The sequence below is a fragment of the Malaclemys terrapin genome, chromosome 3 (assembly GCF_027887155.1).
Source record: "Malaclemys terrapin pileata isolate rMalTer1 chromosome 3, rMalTer1.hap1, whole genome shotgun sequence".
Classification (NCBI taxonomy): Eukaryota; Metazoa; Chordata; order Testudines; family Emydidae; genus Malaclemys; species Malaclemys terrapin.
In genome coordinates this window covers 33,151,714-33,168,993 of record NC_071507.1, presented here as the reverse complement: position 1 = coordinate 33,168,993, position 17,280 = coordinate 33,151,714, and the positions used below count along the sequence as shown (strand labels likewise).

Below are 17,280 nucleotides of genomic sequence, written 5' to 3'. Positions count from 1 at the left end.
TATCACACCCTACCGCAGTTGGGAACCCCATCGCAGCAAAACGATCCACTATGACTTGAACATTGCCCAGAGTCACAGTCCTCCTTAGCAGAAGGCAATTAGTGGCTCTGCATACTTGGGTCACAGCAACCCCCATGGTGGATTTCCCAATGCCAAATTGATTGTCAACTGATTGATAACAGTCTGGCGTCACAAACTTCCACAGAGCAATCAGCACTTGCTTCTCCACCATCAGGGCAGCCCTCCTTTTGGTGCCGCTGCGCTTGACAGCTGAGGCAAGTTCTGCACACATCTCCAGGAAAGTGACCTGGCACATCTGAAAGTTCTGCAGCCACTGCTCCTTATTCCATACATGCTTCACAATGCGATCCCACCAGTCAATGCTTGTTTCTCAGGATCAGAACCAGTGCTCCACCGTGTTCAGCTGCTCCGCAATTGCCCACCGGGAATTGTTTCTTTCCATGGCTTCCAGCAAGGCTACGTGAAAGGAATTGTCATCTTCTGCATGGCAGCTCTGGAAATGCTGCAGGATCAGGCAGGTGCATTGTGTTCTCAGTGATCACCACAGTAGTGTGGAGCTGTGCAGGATCCATGCCTAGAGATGGCAGATGCGCAGGTTTGATCGGCTTCTGAAAAGAGGCATGAAATATGATGGGATATAGATAAACTTAGGGGAGGGGACAAGCTGCATCATGGGTCATTCACCCCATGTTCCCAGTCACCCCTGCATGAATTTTCTGCCCCCATGAGGCATTGCAAACACTTCCCAAAACATCCTGCGCTAGATGGTGGTGAGTTGCACAGTGGGATATCTTCCCACAGTGCACTGCTCTCTGCATCGATGCAAACACTGCTAATGAGAACGCACACCGCCGACACAAGGAGTGTAGTGTGGACATGCATGCCTACTATGGGGTCCTTACACCTTGCTTTTTAGTATCTGTACTAGCTGCTATCAGACAGGATATTGGACTACATGGACCTTTAGTCTGATCCATAGGGGTATCCTATGTTCCAAATAGTAATGCAAGTAGGAGAAAAGTCATGTAGCATTGTGTAGTGGTTTATAACATTGGCATGTTTACACTTGTGACACTAAGATAAAATCGCCAAATTAGTTTTCAGTTTTGACTTAAGCAGGTATTTTTTACCTCTTGTAAAAGGACAGATTAGTGTATCTATCTCATACCCTCACTTGTGTCCTTAATGGTGGCTTTTATGAAGAAAAGTTCAGCATTAAGCTAAAGCTGACAGCTTCCAGATTAATGCATATGAAAATGTTAGTTTTGAGTTCTGTCTACTCAAACTTTGTCATTATAGCAAGTCAGGTTAATTCTTAGAATAGTAACATAGATTTAACAAAGAGACCTTAATGGCTCTGTCTACTTCCCACTATCTCTGGGAACCTGGGAGGGAGTGACCCATGAGATGGTTGAGTTCAGGATCCTGACAAAAGAAAGAAAGGAGAGCAGCAGAATATGGACCCTGGACTTGAGAAAAGCAGACTGACTCCCTCAGGGAACTGATGGGCAGGATCCCCTGGGAGAATAACATGAGAGGGAAAGGAGTCATACAATATCAGGGTTGGAAGGGACCTCAGGAGCTCATCTAGTCCAACCTCCTGCTCAAAGCAGGACCAATCCCCAGACAGACTTTTGCCCCAGATCCCTAAATGGCCCCCTCAAGGATTAAACTCACAACCCTGGGTTTAGCAGGCCAATGCTCAAACCACTGAATGGTAGATATGCTGGAGGATAGGGATAGGTTACAGAGGGACCTAGACAAATTAGAGGATTGGGCCAAAAGAAATCTGATGAGGTTCAACAAGGACAAGTGCAGAGACCTGCATTTAGGACGGAAGAATCCCACACACTGCTACAGACTAGGGACAGAGTTCTGCAGCAGTTCCGCAGAAAAGGACATAAGGGTTACAGTGAATGACAAGCTGGATATGAGTCAACAGTGTGCCCTTGTTGCCAAGAAGGCTAACAGCATTTTGGGCTGTATAAGTAGCAGCATTGCCAGCAGATCGAGGGGGACACGATCATTTCTCTCTATTTGGCATTGGTAAGGCCTCATCTGGAGTACTGTATCCAGTTTTGGGCCCCCCACTACAAGAAGGATATGGAAAAATTGGAAAGAGTTCAGCTGAGAGCAACAAAAATGCTTAGGGGTCTGGAGCACATGACTTATGAGGAGAGGCTGAGGGAACTGGGATTATTTAGTCTGCAGAAGAGAAGAATGAGGGAGGATTTGATAGCTGCTTTCAACTAACTGAACGGGGGTTCCAAAGACAATGGATCTAGGCTGTTCTCAATGGTAGCAGATGACAGAACAAGAAGTAATTGTCTCAAGTTGCAGTGGGGACAGTTTAGGTTGGATATTAGGAAAAACTTTTTCACTAGGAGGGTGGTGAAGCACTGGAATGGGTTACCTAGGGAGGTGGTGGAATCTCCTTTCTTAGAGGTTTTTAAGGTCAGGCCTGACAAAGCTCTGGCTGGAATGATTTAGTTGGGGATTGGCCCTGCTTTGAGCAGGGGATTGGACTAGATGACCTCCGGAGGTCCCTTCCAACCCTGATATTCTATGACGGGGATCAGCAACTTTCAGCCCGCGGCACGCGAGGGTAAGCCCCCTGGTGGGCCGGGCCGGTTTGTTTACCTGCCGCGTCTGCAGGTTAGGCCGATTGCAGCTCCCACTTGCTGCGGCTGGCCGTTCCAGGTCAATGGGGGCTGCAAGAAGCCGCGGCCAGCACATTCCTCGGCCTGCTTCCTGCAGCCCTCATTGGCCTGGAATGGCAAACCGTGGCCAGTGGGAGCCGCGATCGGCCGAACCTGCGGACGCGGCAGGTAAACAAACTGGCTCAGCCCACCAGGGGGCTTACCCTGGCGGGCCACGGTGCTAAAGGTTGTCAATCCTTGTTATATGATCTCTGGCTACTTGCTTAAGTTTTTAATAACCTGGTTTGGGGGAAAAAATTTTTTTTGCTTCTAAATAAAAAATGTGTACCAACTTCTCCTGACACACCCCTTTCCAGGATATTGAAGTGCTTGTCCTCATTTATAGTCTAGTGGCCTAAATTTATGAAGAGTAATAGTTGAGTCAAGAAATAGAAATGAAGGTTAAGATGTATTCCTCCAAGTGGCTCATTGATTTTGTTCAGTAGGTTCAATATAACACTTTGGCTTTATAGGAACAGTCTGGATCGAACGCTTCGTACAGCACAAAAATGTCTGCACTGAAATCTTCAAATATGAAAACTAGGGCTGTCAAGCGATTTTAAAAAAAAATTAATCACAATTAATCGCGCGATTTAAAAAGTTAATCACGATTAATTGCATGATTAATCATGCTGTTAAAAGATAGTATTCTATTTATTTAAATATTTTTGGATGTTTTCTACATTACAACACAGAATACAAAGTGTACAGTGCTCACTTTGTATTTTTTATTACAAATATTTGCACTGTAAAAAAACAAATTGTAATGTTCAGTTCACCTAATACAAATACTGTAGTGCACTCTCTTTTATCGTGGAAATTGAATTTACAAATGTAGAATTATGTACAAAAAGCCCTGCACGCCTCGTCCCTCTCAAATTTTGGAAGGCATTTCAGATTCTTAAAACTTTGCGTTTTGTCAAATTTTAAGAACACTTTCACTGCAAACTAACATGTGCTGGGTCATCATCCTAGACTGCTATAACATGAAATATATGGCAGAATGCAGGTAAAACAGAGCAGGACACATACAATTCTCCCCCCAGGACCTTAGTCACCAATTTAATTAACGCATTATTATTTTTTTACGAGCGTCTTCAGCATGGAAGCATGTCCTCTGGAATTGTGGCCGAAGCATGTGAGACATGAATCTGTAACTCATCTGGCACATAAATATCTTGTGACACCAGCTACAATAGTGCCATGCGAATGCCTATTCTCACTTTCAGGTGACATTGTAACTAAGAAGTGGGCAGGATTATCTCCCATAAATGTAAACGAACGTGTTTCTCTTAGCGATTGGTTGAACAGGAAGTAGGAGGTGTAGGCTCTAAAGTTTGACATTGTTTTGTTTTTGAGTGCAGTTATATAACAAAAAACCCTATATTTGTAAGTTGCACTTTCATGATAAAGAGACTGCACTACACTACTTGTGTGAGGTGAATTGAAAAATACTATTTTACAGTGCAAATATTTGTAATATAAAGTGAGCACTACAATACAGAATACAAAGTGTATAATTGAAATTGATATATTTGAAAATGTGGAAGAACATCTAAAAATATTTAATAAATTTCAATTGGTATTCTATTGTTTAACAGTGCGATTAATCACGATTACTTTTTTTGAGTCAATCATGTGTGTTAATTGTGATTAATCGACAGCCCTAATAAAAACTTATATTCCTTAGACCTTGGGTTTCCCAGCAGATCTTGCTCTAGAAGCTAAGCTTTATTTAAGAAAGTGACATTTCTAATACTGCTAGCTGCAAAGATACCTATTAATATGTAATTCAAACCATTATAGTCTGTTGCGAGCCTACAAAGCAATAGCAGTAATACAGTGAAAGTTCTGTTCCTTCCTCCTCCCACATGCCTCCTAAAGCAGTATTAATGTTGAAGCCTAGTCACTGTCCACATGTTGATATGATTTAACAAGAATCTAGGACAGCTGCATTATGTTTCAATATCGGGTCCCTATAAGCAGCTCAACTCTCTCCTCCTACGTAATATAAATAAAAGGTTACATAGCTCAAGCATGTTAGAGCAAAGAATTATACCTGATAGATTATTAATGTGACCAAGGAATAGGTCAGTGTACCGGGAGGAAAAATAGTTATTTTGTCTTTTTCATTGCAAATGCAAGAATATACAAAATATGTAAAGATGCCAATGGAGTGACAAATACTACAGTAAAAACTATTCTCAAAAGAAACTGATAGATACTATATTACCTTGTATAGTGGAAAAATATAACCCAGTACTCCATCACTTGTCATAAGATGGCAGAACCTCTGCTGGCTTTACAGCCCATTAAGAATATTTTACATATTTTTACAAAATTTCAAAAATAGGGGGGAAAAAAAAGAGGGAGCTGCTTTTTGGAATTTCATTTTCTTGTTCCCAGATATTGTGCTGATAAAAGAGGATGAAAAATGCTTGCTGGTTTTCTAACTATCTTGTATGAGTACATTTTAATTGGTCACACTTTAAATGAAGACTAGTGTGACAATAATAAACTTGTCAGTGGGCATGCTAACTTTACACAGTTGAAGTGTCAGTCAGACTACTTCTTTATATGTGAATGCAGTTAAGCTATTATGAAATTAAATCTTGGAAGAAACAGCACTTTTGCAGATTAAGGTTCAGTAATAGCTTTGAAACACGGATAGTAATTTGGGAAAGTAAATAATGGTTGAGTAATTAAAATACAAAGGTGAAGTTAGTAATTATCTTCCAGTTGCTATACATCTTAATTGAACTGAAAAGGATTTTCCAAAAACGGGATTGTGTCCTTGTTTTGCTGCTTTGTTTTGTAAAGAAAGCTTAAGTTTTGTTTTGTGTTCAAAGTGGCTTTTTTCCTGCTTATTAGAAATATTAGGAATGGCAAATCTTGTCTTCCCTAATTTTGCTGGAGGACTTCTTTTGTGTTTTTGTGGGAGTAAGGGTTGATCTCAGGTGTCTTGTGAGCTTTCTCACCTTTATCGCAGCGGGTGAATCATAGGATTGGAAGGGACCATAAGCGGTCATCTAGTCCAGTCCCTTGCACTCATGGCAGGACTAAGTATTATCTAGACTATCCCTGATAGGTGTTTGTCTAACCTGCTCTTAAAAATATCCAATGATGGAAATTCCACAATCTCCCTGGGCAATTTATTTTAGATCATAACCGCCCTGACAGGAAGTTTTTCCTGACCTAAACTGCCCTTGCTGCAATTTAAGCTCTTTGCTGATTGTCAGAGGATAATGAGAACAATTTTTCTCCCTCCCCTTTGTAAAAACCTTTTATGTAGTTTGGACTAAAAAAAAAAAAAATCTCACTTGCTTAGCCTTGTTTTATGTAACTTCATAATTTCACTAGTTCTTCTGCCACCAAAAGTGTGTTGGCATTGGGTGCAACTAAACAAAAAGGGCCTTCTGCACTTCCATTTTTGCAGTTCAGTAAAGCTTTCCATTATGTTCTACCAATCACAAAGGCTTGCCTATTTGCAATAATTCTTCTTTTGATCTTTTATGTAGGTTAAATTTGGTTGAGGCCTTTGTGGTAGACACAGAACTACGGCAGTGCCTTCAAGAAGAGCTTCTACGTCGTTTTCCAGATCTCAACCGGCTAGCCAAGAAATTTCAAAGACAAGTAGCAACCCTGCAGGACTGTTACCGAATGTATCAAGCTATTAACCAACTGCCTAATGTTGTACAGGCACTGGAAAAACATGAAGGTAACATGCCTCCCACGCCTCTATTTTAAATGTTTTATGTCTTGTGACATATCGATATTGGCAAGAAGTAGAGAATGGATTTCAAAAGAAAGGGAACTTGAAGTGTGTTGTTGTTGTTCTAGAACAGGGGTCGGCAACCTTTCAGAAGTGGTGTGCCGAGTCTTCATTTATTCACTCTAATTTAAGGTTTCGCGTGCCAGTAATACACTTTAACGTTTTTAGAAGGTTTCTTTCTATAAGTCTATAATATATAACTAAACTATTATGTAAAGTAAATAAGGTTTTTAAAATGTTTAAGAAGCTTCATTTAAAATTTAAATTAAAATGCAGAGCCCCCCGGACTGGTGGCCAGGACCTGGGCGGTGTGAGTGCCACTGAAAATCAGCTCACGTGCTGCCTTCGGCACGCGTGCCATAGGTTGCCTACCCCTCTTCTAGAACATCAGAGATACTTTTCAGATGAATTTAGCAAGTGAATAGAAAATAAAATGTCTCGAATCATGTAGTATCCCTTTTGCAAAAACACTTTATAACTGGTAGGTAGCCAAGATGGAAAGGTCAATCCTATCTGCTGGGAAGAAATATCCCATAAGACAGTCTGTCTTTAGAATTGTCTCTCAAAATATAAAAATAAATAAAAGAATGTACCATATATACTCATTCATAAGCCGAATATTTTTGGTAAAAAGTGAAGCATCTACACCAAAATGAGATGATTTTAAACTCTATGGAATTATTGAATTAAATATCTATTATATTATTGTTTTGTTTACCTGGCGCGTCCGCAGGCATGGAGCCCCTTCCCAGTCAATGGGAGCTGCGGGAAGTAGCCCACAAATTTGCAGAGGGACAATAAGGTTGATGTCTGTTATTTCTCACCTCCATCTATTATTTATTTATTTATTTATTTATTTATTTATTTAAAAACACTTTTGCTGTTAACAAACATGTTATCTCTGGAGACACAAATCCAGTTTGAGAACTGCAAAACTAAGCATCCCTGATGGTATCTGCTAGACTAAGCACTGAGTGCCATTGAGTAGATAGAAAGATTAATCTAAATAATCTGTACCGAAGCCCCAGGAACCCTGTAAAATTGGGCTCTCTAATCCATGAACTATTGGAAGTCATTTACAAAACTTTTCTTAAACATTACATGAATATATTGTCTCATGCTATAGAATTAGAATTTATAATCCCTATTCCATGATCAGATATCTTTGAGCTATAATGTATCTTAATTAAAACTATCTTTAGATAGGTTTTTCCTCAAAAAGCATTTTATCAAAAAAATTCGATTTAAATAAAAAAAAATCCATTTTTTTTTAAATCATTGCTTTGTATCCACCCTGTTTGAAAGTAACACTGTAGTTAATTTATTGTTGACTTTTTTGAAGGAAATATCTTAGTTGTAGAATGCAGTAACTCTTTAATAGTCTGGGTTTAAATCCAAAAATAAGCTTCCCAGGAACTGAAAATGTTAGTGGAATAACTGTCCACACTTTTTTTTTTTTTTTTTGCTTTCTGTTAAAAATTAGTGAGGTAGGCACTCTGATTTTTATTAGAATGGAATCTTGTATTACTTCAGGCAGAAAATGTGGCTGCTATAGGGCATAATGAATAAGAGAAAAATGAAATTGGGTATTTCTATCTGATTTTAGCTGAAGGTGTTCAGTACTCCTAAATAAAAATTGGTTTCTCTTTCTTGATAAATTGTAGTACTGTGTGAAAAGGGAAGGAGAATACCATAAAAGAAGGTATATTGCCACAATTATGTGGAAAACGGGCTTCCAGATATGAGCCTAGCATGCAGTTTAAAATGTAATCCATTGTAAACCTCTGTAGAAGCGTAGAAAATCCATATTGTTACTACAAATTAAATTTTGATTATATAAACTTAATATTAAGTCGCTGCCTGATCATATTGAAAGCAGATAACTTAGTGTTCACTGTGTCTTAAGCCTTGTATCACCATGCCTTAGATTTAAGTAATGAAACTAGAATGAAAATGAATTTTCATTTAAACTAATTTTAAAAGTATCTGTTTTGATATGATTCATATGCAAAAGAAATCCAGTATTTTCTTAATCTTAAATTTGACTTTATTGTGAATTTATGTATTTTGCCTTTAGACTTTTGGAAAACATGCTCATCTAAATTTCATTTTTTAAGTTGTATCATTAAACTTTCTTCATTCTTTTAAAGAAGGTGAATTTTTACTGCTACCTAAACTAATTATGATAATTTATCAAGTATTCAGGTATATCTGAGATTATTGTACTGTATGTGCCCCTGCTCTGTTAATCAGTGCATGAAAAACTGATGAGTCCACTTTCAGAGAAGAGAAATTATTTGACTCTCTGTATCTAATCCCTGCCATCTCCTTAGTGCATCCTATTTTTCCAAATTAGTTCAGGTTTGTCTTACTTTTTTTTTATATATATAAAGAAAACTTGCATCACAATTCATGTTCCTTCAGTTCTTGGAAATGAGAAATGTAATTACCTCCATATTAGTCATACTGTGGATGGACTGGAATTTGTGACTTTGCAATATCCCATAAATCCACAATTTCAAACTCCCCACCTAAAATAGTAGCACACTTCATACTTCCAATTTATTGGTGCATATATCTTTTCTCTGTGCTGCTGTGCTCCCTTGCATTGTTCTTCAAAGTTGTTTTGCAGAGACAAGTTAGATTTAAAATGACTGTCTTCCATTTCTGCAACTTCAGCAGTCTGCTAATGAAAGGATTTAATCTTTTACTCAGGAATAGATATCAATCAATTTTTTTTTAATCAAAAGCCAAGCAAAAATAAGTCCAGAAGAGAAAAGGAGAACAAAAAAATCAGCTTTCTCTCTGTCAGTTATGAAACTCTCTAAGATTGAAAGCAGAATAGCTTAATCTCTGAGCCCATTCTATTCTTGGCCGGCCAGTGTTAGTGATCGTACTTGATGTTGGTCTCAGTGCACAGATGGCTACAACTTATTTTGCTTAGCCCACTAAATAGCCTTCAGATGGAAATGACAGGTCACAATGTACTTGAGATAGAATGGAGTTCATGATTTAGGATTGAAAGGCTCTATAATGCTGATAGTGATCTCCTGAACTGTCTAGTCCCCTCGCTGGTGCATTTTTTTAGCCTTTGCTGGCCTGGGCTGGGGGAGTGTCTTTTTTTTTTTTTTTTTTTTTTTTTTTTTTTTTTTTGAAGTGTTGAATGAAGTATAAGAAGCAAATATTTACTACTGCTTCAAAGACTTGTACATTATTAAATAATACAATTTGTGAAAAAGGTTAGGATGACTTTCTAGCAGTTTGAAACCTAGACAATTCAAAATTTTGACATTTTAAGCAAAATACTGATGGTGAAGGTCTGCATTATACTGAAGGTGAGCTCCATTAAGTTAACAGAAAATGGTGAGAACTTTGCTGATGTCCACCTTCCTGATTCAGCATGTGCTTTGTGATGCTAAAGTACAGCAGTCTTTTGGGGCCTGAGAATATTTTTGGAATAGTAACTTTTAAGAAAAGTTCCCCTGCAGGTTGACTATCTTAGCTTTCCCTTTGCAAATCCTGCACTACCGAGCACTGGAGATGCATGGAGGCAGAACAAACGGGGATTGGAGGGCATCAAGACACTGCCTATTATCTCAGTTCATGCCACTATTATAGGCAGAAGTAGGTGCAGAGAATATGCTCCCATTTTTCCTTACTGGAGGTGAGCTGCTGTTATTCTGCACTGTGCAGCAGTTTGGGGGAGGGAGGGTAATTAAAAGGGAAACTTCAGTTTACCATTCCCACAGGCAAGTCTTGAAGATAATTTCTGTAGACAATTCCCAGGGAGGTCTCCAAGTCACGGATCAAATACAATTCAGTACACAAAATCAATAAATCCTTAGATGCACTCCATTATGCTAAAAGCTGTCCAACACCTAATGGGATCTGGAGTGTACAAACCAGAAGAGACAGACTGAGGAAGTGTATGTGTTTCTTCCCCCCAGTATGGTTCCAAAGAAATCAGGAGATGGGAGAGTGGTGTTGGGTTTTATGGAAATGAAATAATTTACCTCTCCAGATACCTGAGGACAAAAAGATGGGTTGTGGTTCATGTCTTAAAAATAAAAAATAAAAAAATCCAGATTCTAGAATTGAGAGGGCATCAAAACAGAGCCAGTAGCCCACTCTTTTCAAATGGATGGTGTTCCAGTCAAGTTTCAGATGTTGGCAACTGCAGTACTATTATAGGGGTGGGATGATTGTGGATAAAAATGTCCTAGACCTAGACCATTTAGGGCAGTAGTCAGTTACTTCTCAGTGGTTAATATTGGTGAGGTGAGGCATGAGTGTGAAAGTGAAATGGAGGGGAAGAGACTAGGGTTTCTTTGAATAGGTTGATAAGAAAATGGGAAGTTCTGGTAATAGCCAGTACATAGTACTATCTTTACCTGTTAATGCATTGAGGTTACTTGTGAACATGAAAGGTGTATATTATGTTCTAAAGACAACCTCAGAATTCTATACTTAATCAGCTGCTGCAGTGTTACAGCCTCTGATTCATTTTGAAGAATTCTATGATAATTCATAGTATTAATAATACTGATGTAACTTTAGCTGCTGTGATTAAATTATGCCTCATGGTTGCAAAAATGTAAACATTTATTTACTGATATGAAGTGTTTGCAGTTGGCTATTGTATAGGCTCACAGTTGCAGCTCAGAAAATATGCTGGTTTCACACAACTATAAATGTCTGCAAGTGCTAACAATAAATCTGGAGTCTTATCTCTTTTTGTGTTTCATTGATTGTGGATTATTTCATATGTTTAAAATTCTATGCATTTGTGTGAGATGTAGAATCTGCTCTTATGACTATTGTATTCAGTGTTAGAACATGTATACAGGACATGCATATAGAAAAATAGATGTTATGTTTTACAATTCAGGTTTTTTTAATGTTTAATAAATTGGCTTCCCAATTGAAATTTAATATTAGCAGATGTGTAAAGATCTAATGCAGACTGGTGAAGACGAGAGATTTTAATAGTATTTCCCAGCGATGCCCAACGTCTGAGTTACAACTTCTAGTGTCGGAAGCTTCCTAATTTGTGGGATTTTATTTTTAATACAAACAATTCACATGGGGCAAAGATAATAGAATTTTTCAAATAATTTCAATTAATACATCTTAAAAATTGGTAACTCTAGAGGTCAAAATCTCAGCGAAAGCAGTTTTGAAATTTCTGCTTCCCCCAGCAACATTGGGTTGTATTCAGATGGCTGATGTTCACTTTGTGTGCTGCATAGTATAGATAACAATGCAGTTGATTCACATTACTTTGGATATGAATAAAGTGCATGTAATAACACCAAATGATTCTCTAGAGGAGAGGTTCTCAACCTGTTTACCATTGTGGGCCACATTTGGAGCTGTCTGTGTTATGTGGGCCACATCCACACAATATATATACTACCTGTATGGCCTTGAGGATGTCGCCGCAGCTATTTGCTGATTGGGCCACAAGCGGGCCATGGGTTGAGAACCACTGCTCTAGTGAGAGTGCAAATGGTTAGTCTCCATCCTTGGAATGAGGTAGATAAGCTAAAAATAGGAAGAATTTCTGAAGTAAGTGCAGTCTGTGAACTAACTATTGTCACATCTTAGTGAAAACTGAAAACTCATTAGTTGTGTACTGGTGCTATTTTGCTTCAGGCTGGTAAGTTCAACTGAATATTTAGAGAAATAATGACTATCACATTTTTTTTCTTTGACAGGAACACACCAGATGTTGTTGCTGGCAGTATTTGTAATGCCTCTTAATGATCTCAACTCTGACTTCTCCAAGTTTCAGGAAATGATAGAAACAACTTTAGACATGAACAAGGTATGGGATAGTTTCTTTAAAGTATGAAGCATCTTGCTGACCTATACTGGTGTGGTTCACTCTTGTATTAAGATATTTAGTGTGTAATCTACACAAATATTTTATTGCTATAGAACACTTAAGTTGCTATAATTAAACAGGTATTAGAGTAGTCTATTGAGTATAAATATAAGTTATTTTTTGAGTTTGGATTCTGATATCTGGGGAGCAGAATGACTTATGGGAATGCACAGGATAGTTTTACTTGGACAAACTGTTAGATTTAAATCTGAGTTACAAGGTGGTTACACAGGTGACTTGAAAAGGATGGAAAGCAGGCTTGGTGCCTAGGGTTAGCTTTCTGATATTGCCACAAAGCCAGTTAGATTCATAGATCCAGCCAGTCTCCCAAGGCCCTAGTGAGCAAAAGAGTGCATTCAGCCCTAGAGAGGATTGGAGTCTCTGTGTTACTCTGCCCTAGAATTGGTTGAAAATTGTCAACATTTCAATAAATATTTTTCACAGTAATTTTTGTACCATCTGTACTGTGCAGCCACCCATGTAGAAGAACTTGGAGCAGTCACTTTGGGCTCTGAAGGGAGTTCTGTCCAGTTGTCCTTAGCTCAGAGAGAATCATTGCAGTGCAAGACATTGACTGTTTTAAATTCAAAAGGGACGAGTAGGGCCCTACCAAATTCATTGTCCATTCTGATCAATTTCATGGCTATAGGATTTGAAAATTAGTCAATTTCACATTTTCAGATGTTTACATCTGAAATTTCACAATGTTGTAACCCGGGGGAGGGAGGGTACTTACCCAAAAAGGGGGATCTGGGGGAATTGCAAGGCTGTTGTAAGAGGGGTCGCAGGCTTGCCACCCTCACTTCTGTGCTGCCATCAGCTAGAGCTGGGCTCTGAAGGCAGCAGCCGAGGAGCTTCCTGCAGCCAGAGGCAGCTCCTGGAGGTGGAGGTGAATCTGATCCTCCTCGTGCTGCTGGGAGACTTCAATTTGAGGACTTTAATAGCTCAGACATAGGTTAAGGGTTTATTACAGGAGTGGGTGGGTGAGATTCTGTGGCCTGCATTGTGCGGGAGGTCAGACTAGACAATCATAATGGTCCCTTCTGACCTTAAAATCTATGAGTGTATGAGACACTCCACCTGGGCGTCGGTTACTTTCCTTGCCATTGCCTCTGGGAAGCTAATATCTGGCTAATTCCCCAATTTACAGCATGCTTTAGTGACAACCACTACACAATTCTCATAACTTCATATGCATTAATGATATATGTATATCAATAGAGAAATGACTTTCAGCAGAGCATAACCTTTCCCCTGATACCTTACAAGGCATGCTTTATATGTGAGATCAGGATTATATGAAAATGAGGAATATTGGGGTTACAGTATGCTCCCCCAAGGTATAGAATGTCACAGGGCAGTCATATTTGAGGTCGCTACAGTCAAGCAGGGACTCTCAAACCAGGGCTTGGGAGTACCCTGCATCCACCAGCCCAGGCATAGTGCAGCCTCCCATAGCAACTTGGGCCACATAAGCTTTATGCCGTTGGTCGAGCCTGGGCTCAGAGCTGCTACACGTTTCAGGGACCCCAAAGTCTAAGAAGTCCCATTCCATGACAGGACAAGATCGGCTGAAGTGTCCTGGCCTCCCACAGTGAAAGCATAAAAGTGGGCCACTTTTAGGGTCTTGCTGATCCCTTCTCTTTGGGGTTTCTGGGGTGCAGCTCTGGGACGGGACGGCAGGCACCCATTGTGACCATGCTCCAGGGCTGGATCCAGAGGGACTTCCCTCCTGGTCTGTTCGGGTCTCTTGGGTGCCTCCTTTGGCAACCGGGCAGAGTTCTCTGCACCCTGGGCCTGCCCGTGGTCAGACCTCAGCGGGGCATATTTGCTAGGCCAGGCAGCGAGCAAATAGTCCTCTGTAATCTGGACTGCAGCGGCAAGCAAGTAGGGTCTATGCTGCCGAGCCCATGTTTGAGTTGACGTTGGCAATATGTCTAGGTACTGCTCTAAGACTATCGCGTCTATGATCTCTGCAGTTGTTTGGACCTCAGGGCATAGCTATTGGGTGGCCCAGTCTTTAAGGCATTGAGCTAGGGCCTAGGGGCGAGGCCCTGAGGCAAAAAGCTCCAAGCGGTAAGTTTCTGGGGATACTCCAAGACAGGCGAGTATGTCAGGCTTCACTGTCAGATAATCTCTCACCGCTTTGTCATCCAGGGCCTGGTAAGCCACCTGAGCTTCCCTGAACAGGAATGGGGCCAGGTGTCTTTATCCCAAGCAGCGGTTGGGGCTACCCGCTCAAAGGTGACTAAGTAGGCCTCCGGATCATGATGTGGCCCCAGCTTGGCCAGTGGTATCCCCAGCCCAGAGTTCAGTTGGTTTGAGGAGGCTGCTGAGCTAGTTAGTCGCTGCGACAACGCCTCCTGGAATTCCTGTTCCTGCTGAGCTTCATGCTGCGCTTCAACTAGTGCCCTCTGGGTTGCAGTAGAGCTGTGCTGCTGCAGGGCCAGCAGCCTTACCAACTCCTCCATTGTCCCCTTGTTTCAGGGGTCAGCCCCGAAATCCGCACTTCTGGTACCAGTGTAGCAGGGTACACTCACCTCTCATGAGCGCCCCCTTGGCCGAGTGTGTGTACTTGCGCACGCGCGCGCGCTATCTCTCTCTCTCTCTCTCTCTCTCTCTCTCTCTCAGATGGGCTCCCTCCCTGGAGACAATGTCTTCGCCCTCTTGGGCTTCTGGCTACAGCCCTCCAGCTGGGCCACTACAGTTCAGTTCCACATCTGGAGTGCCTCAATGTCCAGGCCACTTCCACCTGGGCCCGCCCACTACTCCAGGTCCCAGGGCAGGGACCCCATAGATCTCTGCTGTGTCTATTTAACTATGTCACACGGCTTCTTTAATTCCCTGGGCTACTTCCTCGCAGGCCCGCACTGTCTTCACCCTTACCTCAGGGCCTTGTCCTGATGAAGTCCCAGCAACCAGCTCCGGGCTCCTTCTCACTCTCCCCGGCTTCTGGCAGTGCTGCCCTATCCGGAGTTCTTCAGCTCCGTCAGCCAGCCATACACCAGCCAGGCTCCTGCAGCTCCAGCACGGAACTGAACTGCCTCTGGCCCTACAGCTCTTCTTATGCTAAGCTGCTTGGCCCCGATTGTCTGTGTCCCACACAGCCACTCTACAAAGCTTGGAGGACCCTCTCCACTGCCTTTTTTGGGGCAGGGTGTAGCAGGGCCATGAGTCCTCCAGCACGGGGCCTCAGAGGGTCTGGTGTATACCCCATCACAAGTAGGCTGTCTAACAGAGTAGCAAATTCCCTGTTGACATATTGCTGCATCCTCCCTTATCTTATTGCATGTCATGAAAACAAGATACGAGCAGTTAAGTAGCTATGCGGATTGGAGTTCATGCACATTTTCTGTAGAAAATCCTTGCTACATTCTGATTTGTCTGTACATGAGTATTTATTTGAAATAATGGAGAAATCAAGCTCTTGAGTTGAAATGTTTACAAGCCTGGAGTAAGTATGAGAACTGGAATTCTTAAGTTTTATAAATGCAATTCTTTGTTTAAAAAGTGAGCAGTATTTGAAAGGACCCTCTGTTGCTTTTTACAGTATTTGAAAGTTAGTGGACAGATGGAAGTGGTAGTAGTAAAAGTGAAATTACCGAAATCTAATTAACGCTTTCAGTTTGCAAAGTTTACTACTACCGCCTTGCTGTGAAAAGGCAGTGCAGCTTTTTTATCTTGTGAGCCTTGGCAGCCTTGCAGTGATGTAATTTTTAAATGAAGCTTAATTGGAAAAAGCACACAATCTAATAAGTTCTGCTCCATATCTATTAAATATGCTTATGTTGAGTACATTCATTTATATTTTAAATATATCATGTGGAAGTTACTTGTTATAGCTTAGTTGAAATTTGTATGTAATTTGCTGCTTAAAATTAGCAGTGCAGGAATGATGTTGATTTAGGTTGATGTTTTAGTTTAATTGCTTGTATTCATTTTCAAGGCCCTTCAGTCAGACTCCACCCTACCTACCATTTCTCATTCACTATCAAGTGGCCAACGCTTGCCTCCAATCTGCCGATGATGACAGCTTCCATTGCGCACTTGTTAAATTTTCAGTCAAACATTCTGCTTTCACCCGTGCTGGCCCTCATGTTTGGTAGGTTCTCCCTGAAAACATCTGCCATGGTATCTCCTTATGCACCTTCTAATTCCTCCTCCGAACTCTTGCCTGCAAAAAAATATTGTCATGTCTGCAAAAAACTTGACAGTGGCTAGGCTGCTGGTGTGCAGAGACCAATGCCTACCATGCTGACCAATATTGTTTCTTGTACGCCCCTGCCTGTGCCACTCTGTCTCATGTCTTATACTATGGGTACGTCTATACTACCAACTGGATCGGCGGGTTGTGTTCAATGTATCGGGGATCGATTTATCGCGTCTCGTCTGGCCGTGATAAATCAATCTACGAATTGACGTCCGTACTCCACCTCAGCAGGAGGAGTAAGCGGAGTCGACGGGAGCTGCGGCAGTTGACTTGCTGCCGTGAGGACAGCCAGGTAAGTCGAACTAAGATACTTTGACTTCAGCTACGCGAATAGCGTAGCTGAAGTTGCGTATCTTAGTTTGAACCCCCCCGCTAGTGTAGCCCAGGCCTTAGATTGTAAGTCCCTTGGGGCAGGAATCGTTGTGATTATACAACACGGCACAGTGGGGTCCTGGTTCATGATCTGACTATCTGAAGAGGCCAATGAAGTGTTCCTAAATGGTGTTAAATATCGATGTTTGTCCTGTAGCCTGAATACTGTGCGACTTCTACATCTGTTTACTGACCAATAATTGTCAATAACAATTGTTCTGCATTTCTTGTCACTTGTCCCTGAATGGGGATGGACATATAAATAACTACCTTCTGAAACTGTTGTTCCATAGAGACTTGTGTAGAACCACTAATTGGC

At 41.0% G+C, this 17,280-nt stretch overlaps 1 protein-coding gene across 2 annotated transcripts in view; it reads left to right on the top strand.

The window, feature by feature from the left end:
- MSH2 (mutS homolog 2) overlaps positions 1-17,280 on the top strand; it is a 104,678-nt gene that overhangs the window by 42,880 nt on the left and 44,518 nt on the right. For both annotated transcript variants that reach the window (XM_054022713.1, XM_054022712.1), the window contains exons 7-8: positions 6,239-6,438; positions 12,210-12,319. In XM_054022713.1, coding sequence (XP_053878688.1) covers positions 6,239-6,438; positions 12,210-12,319 — 310 coding nt within the window. The remainder of the gene's footprint in view (positions 1-6,238; positions 6,439-12,209; positions 12,320-17,280) is intronic.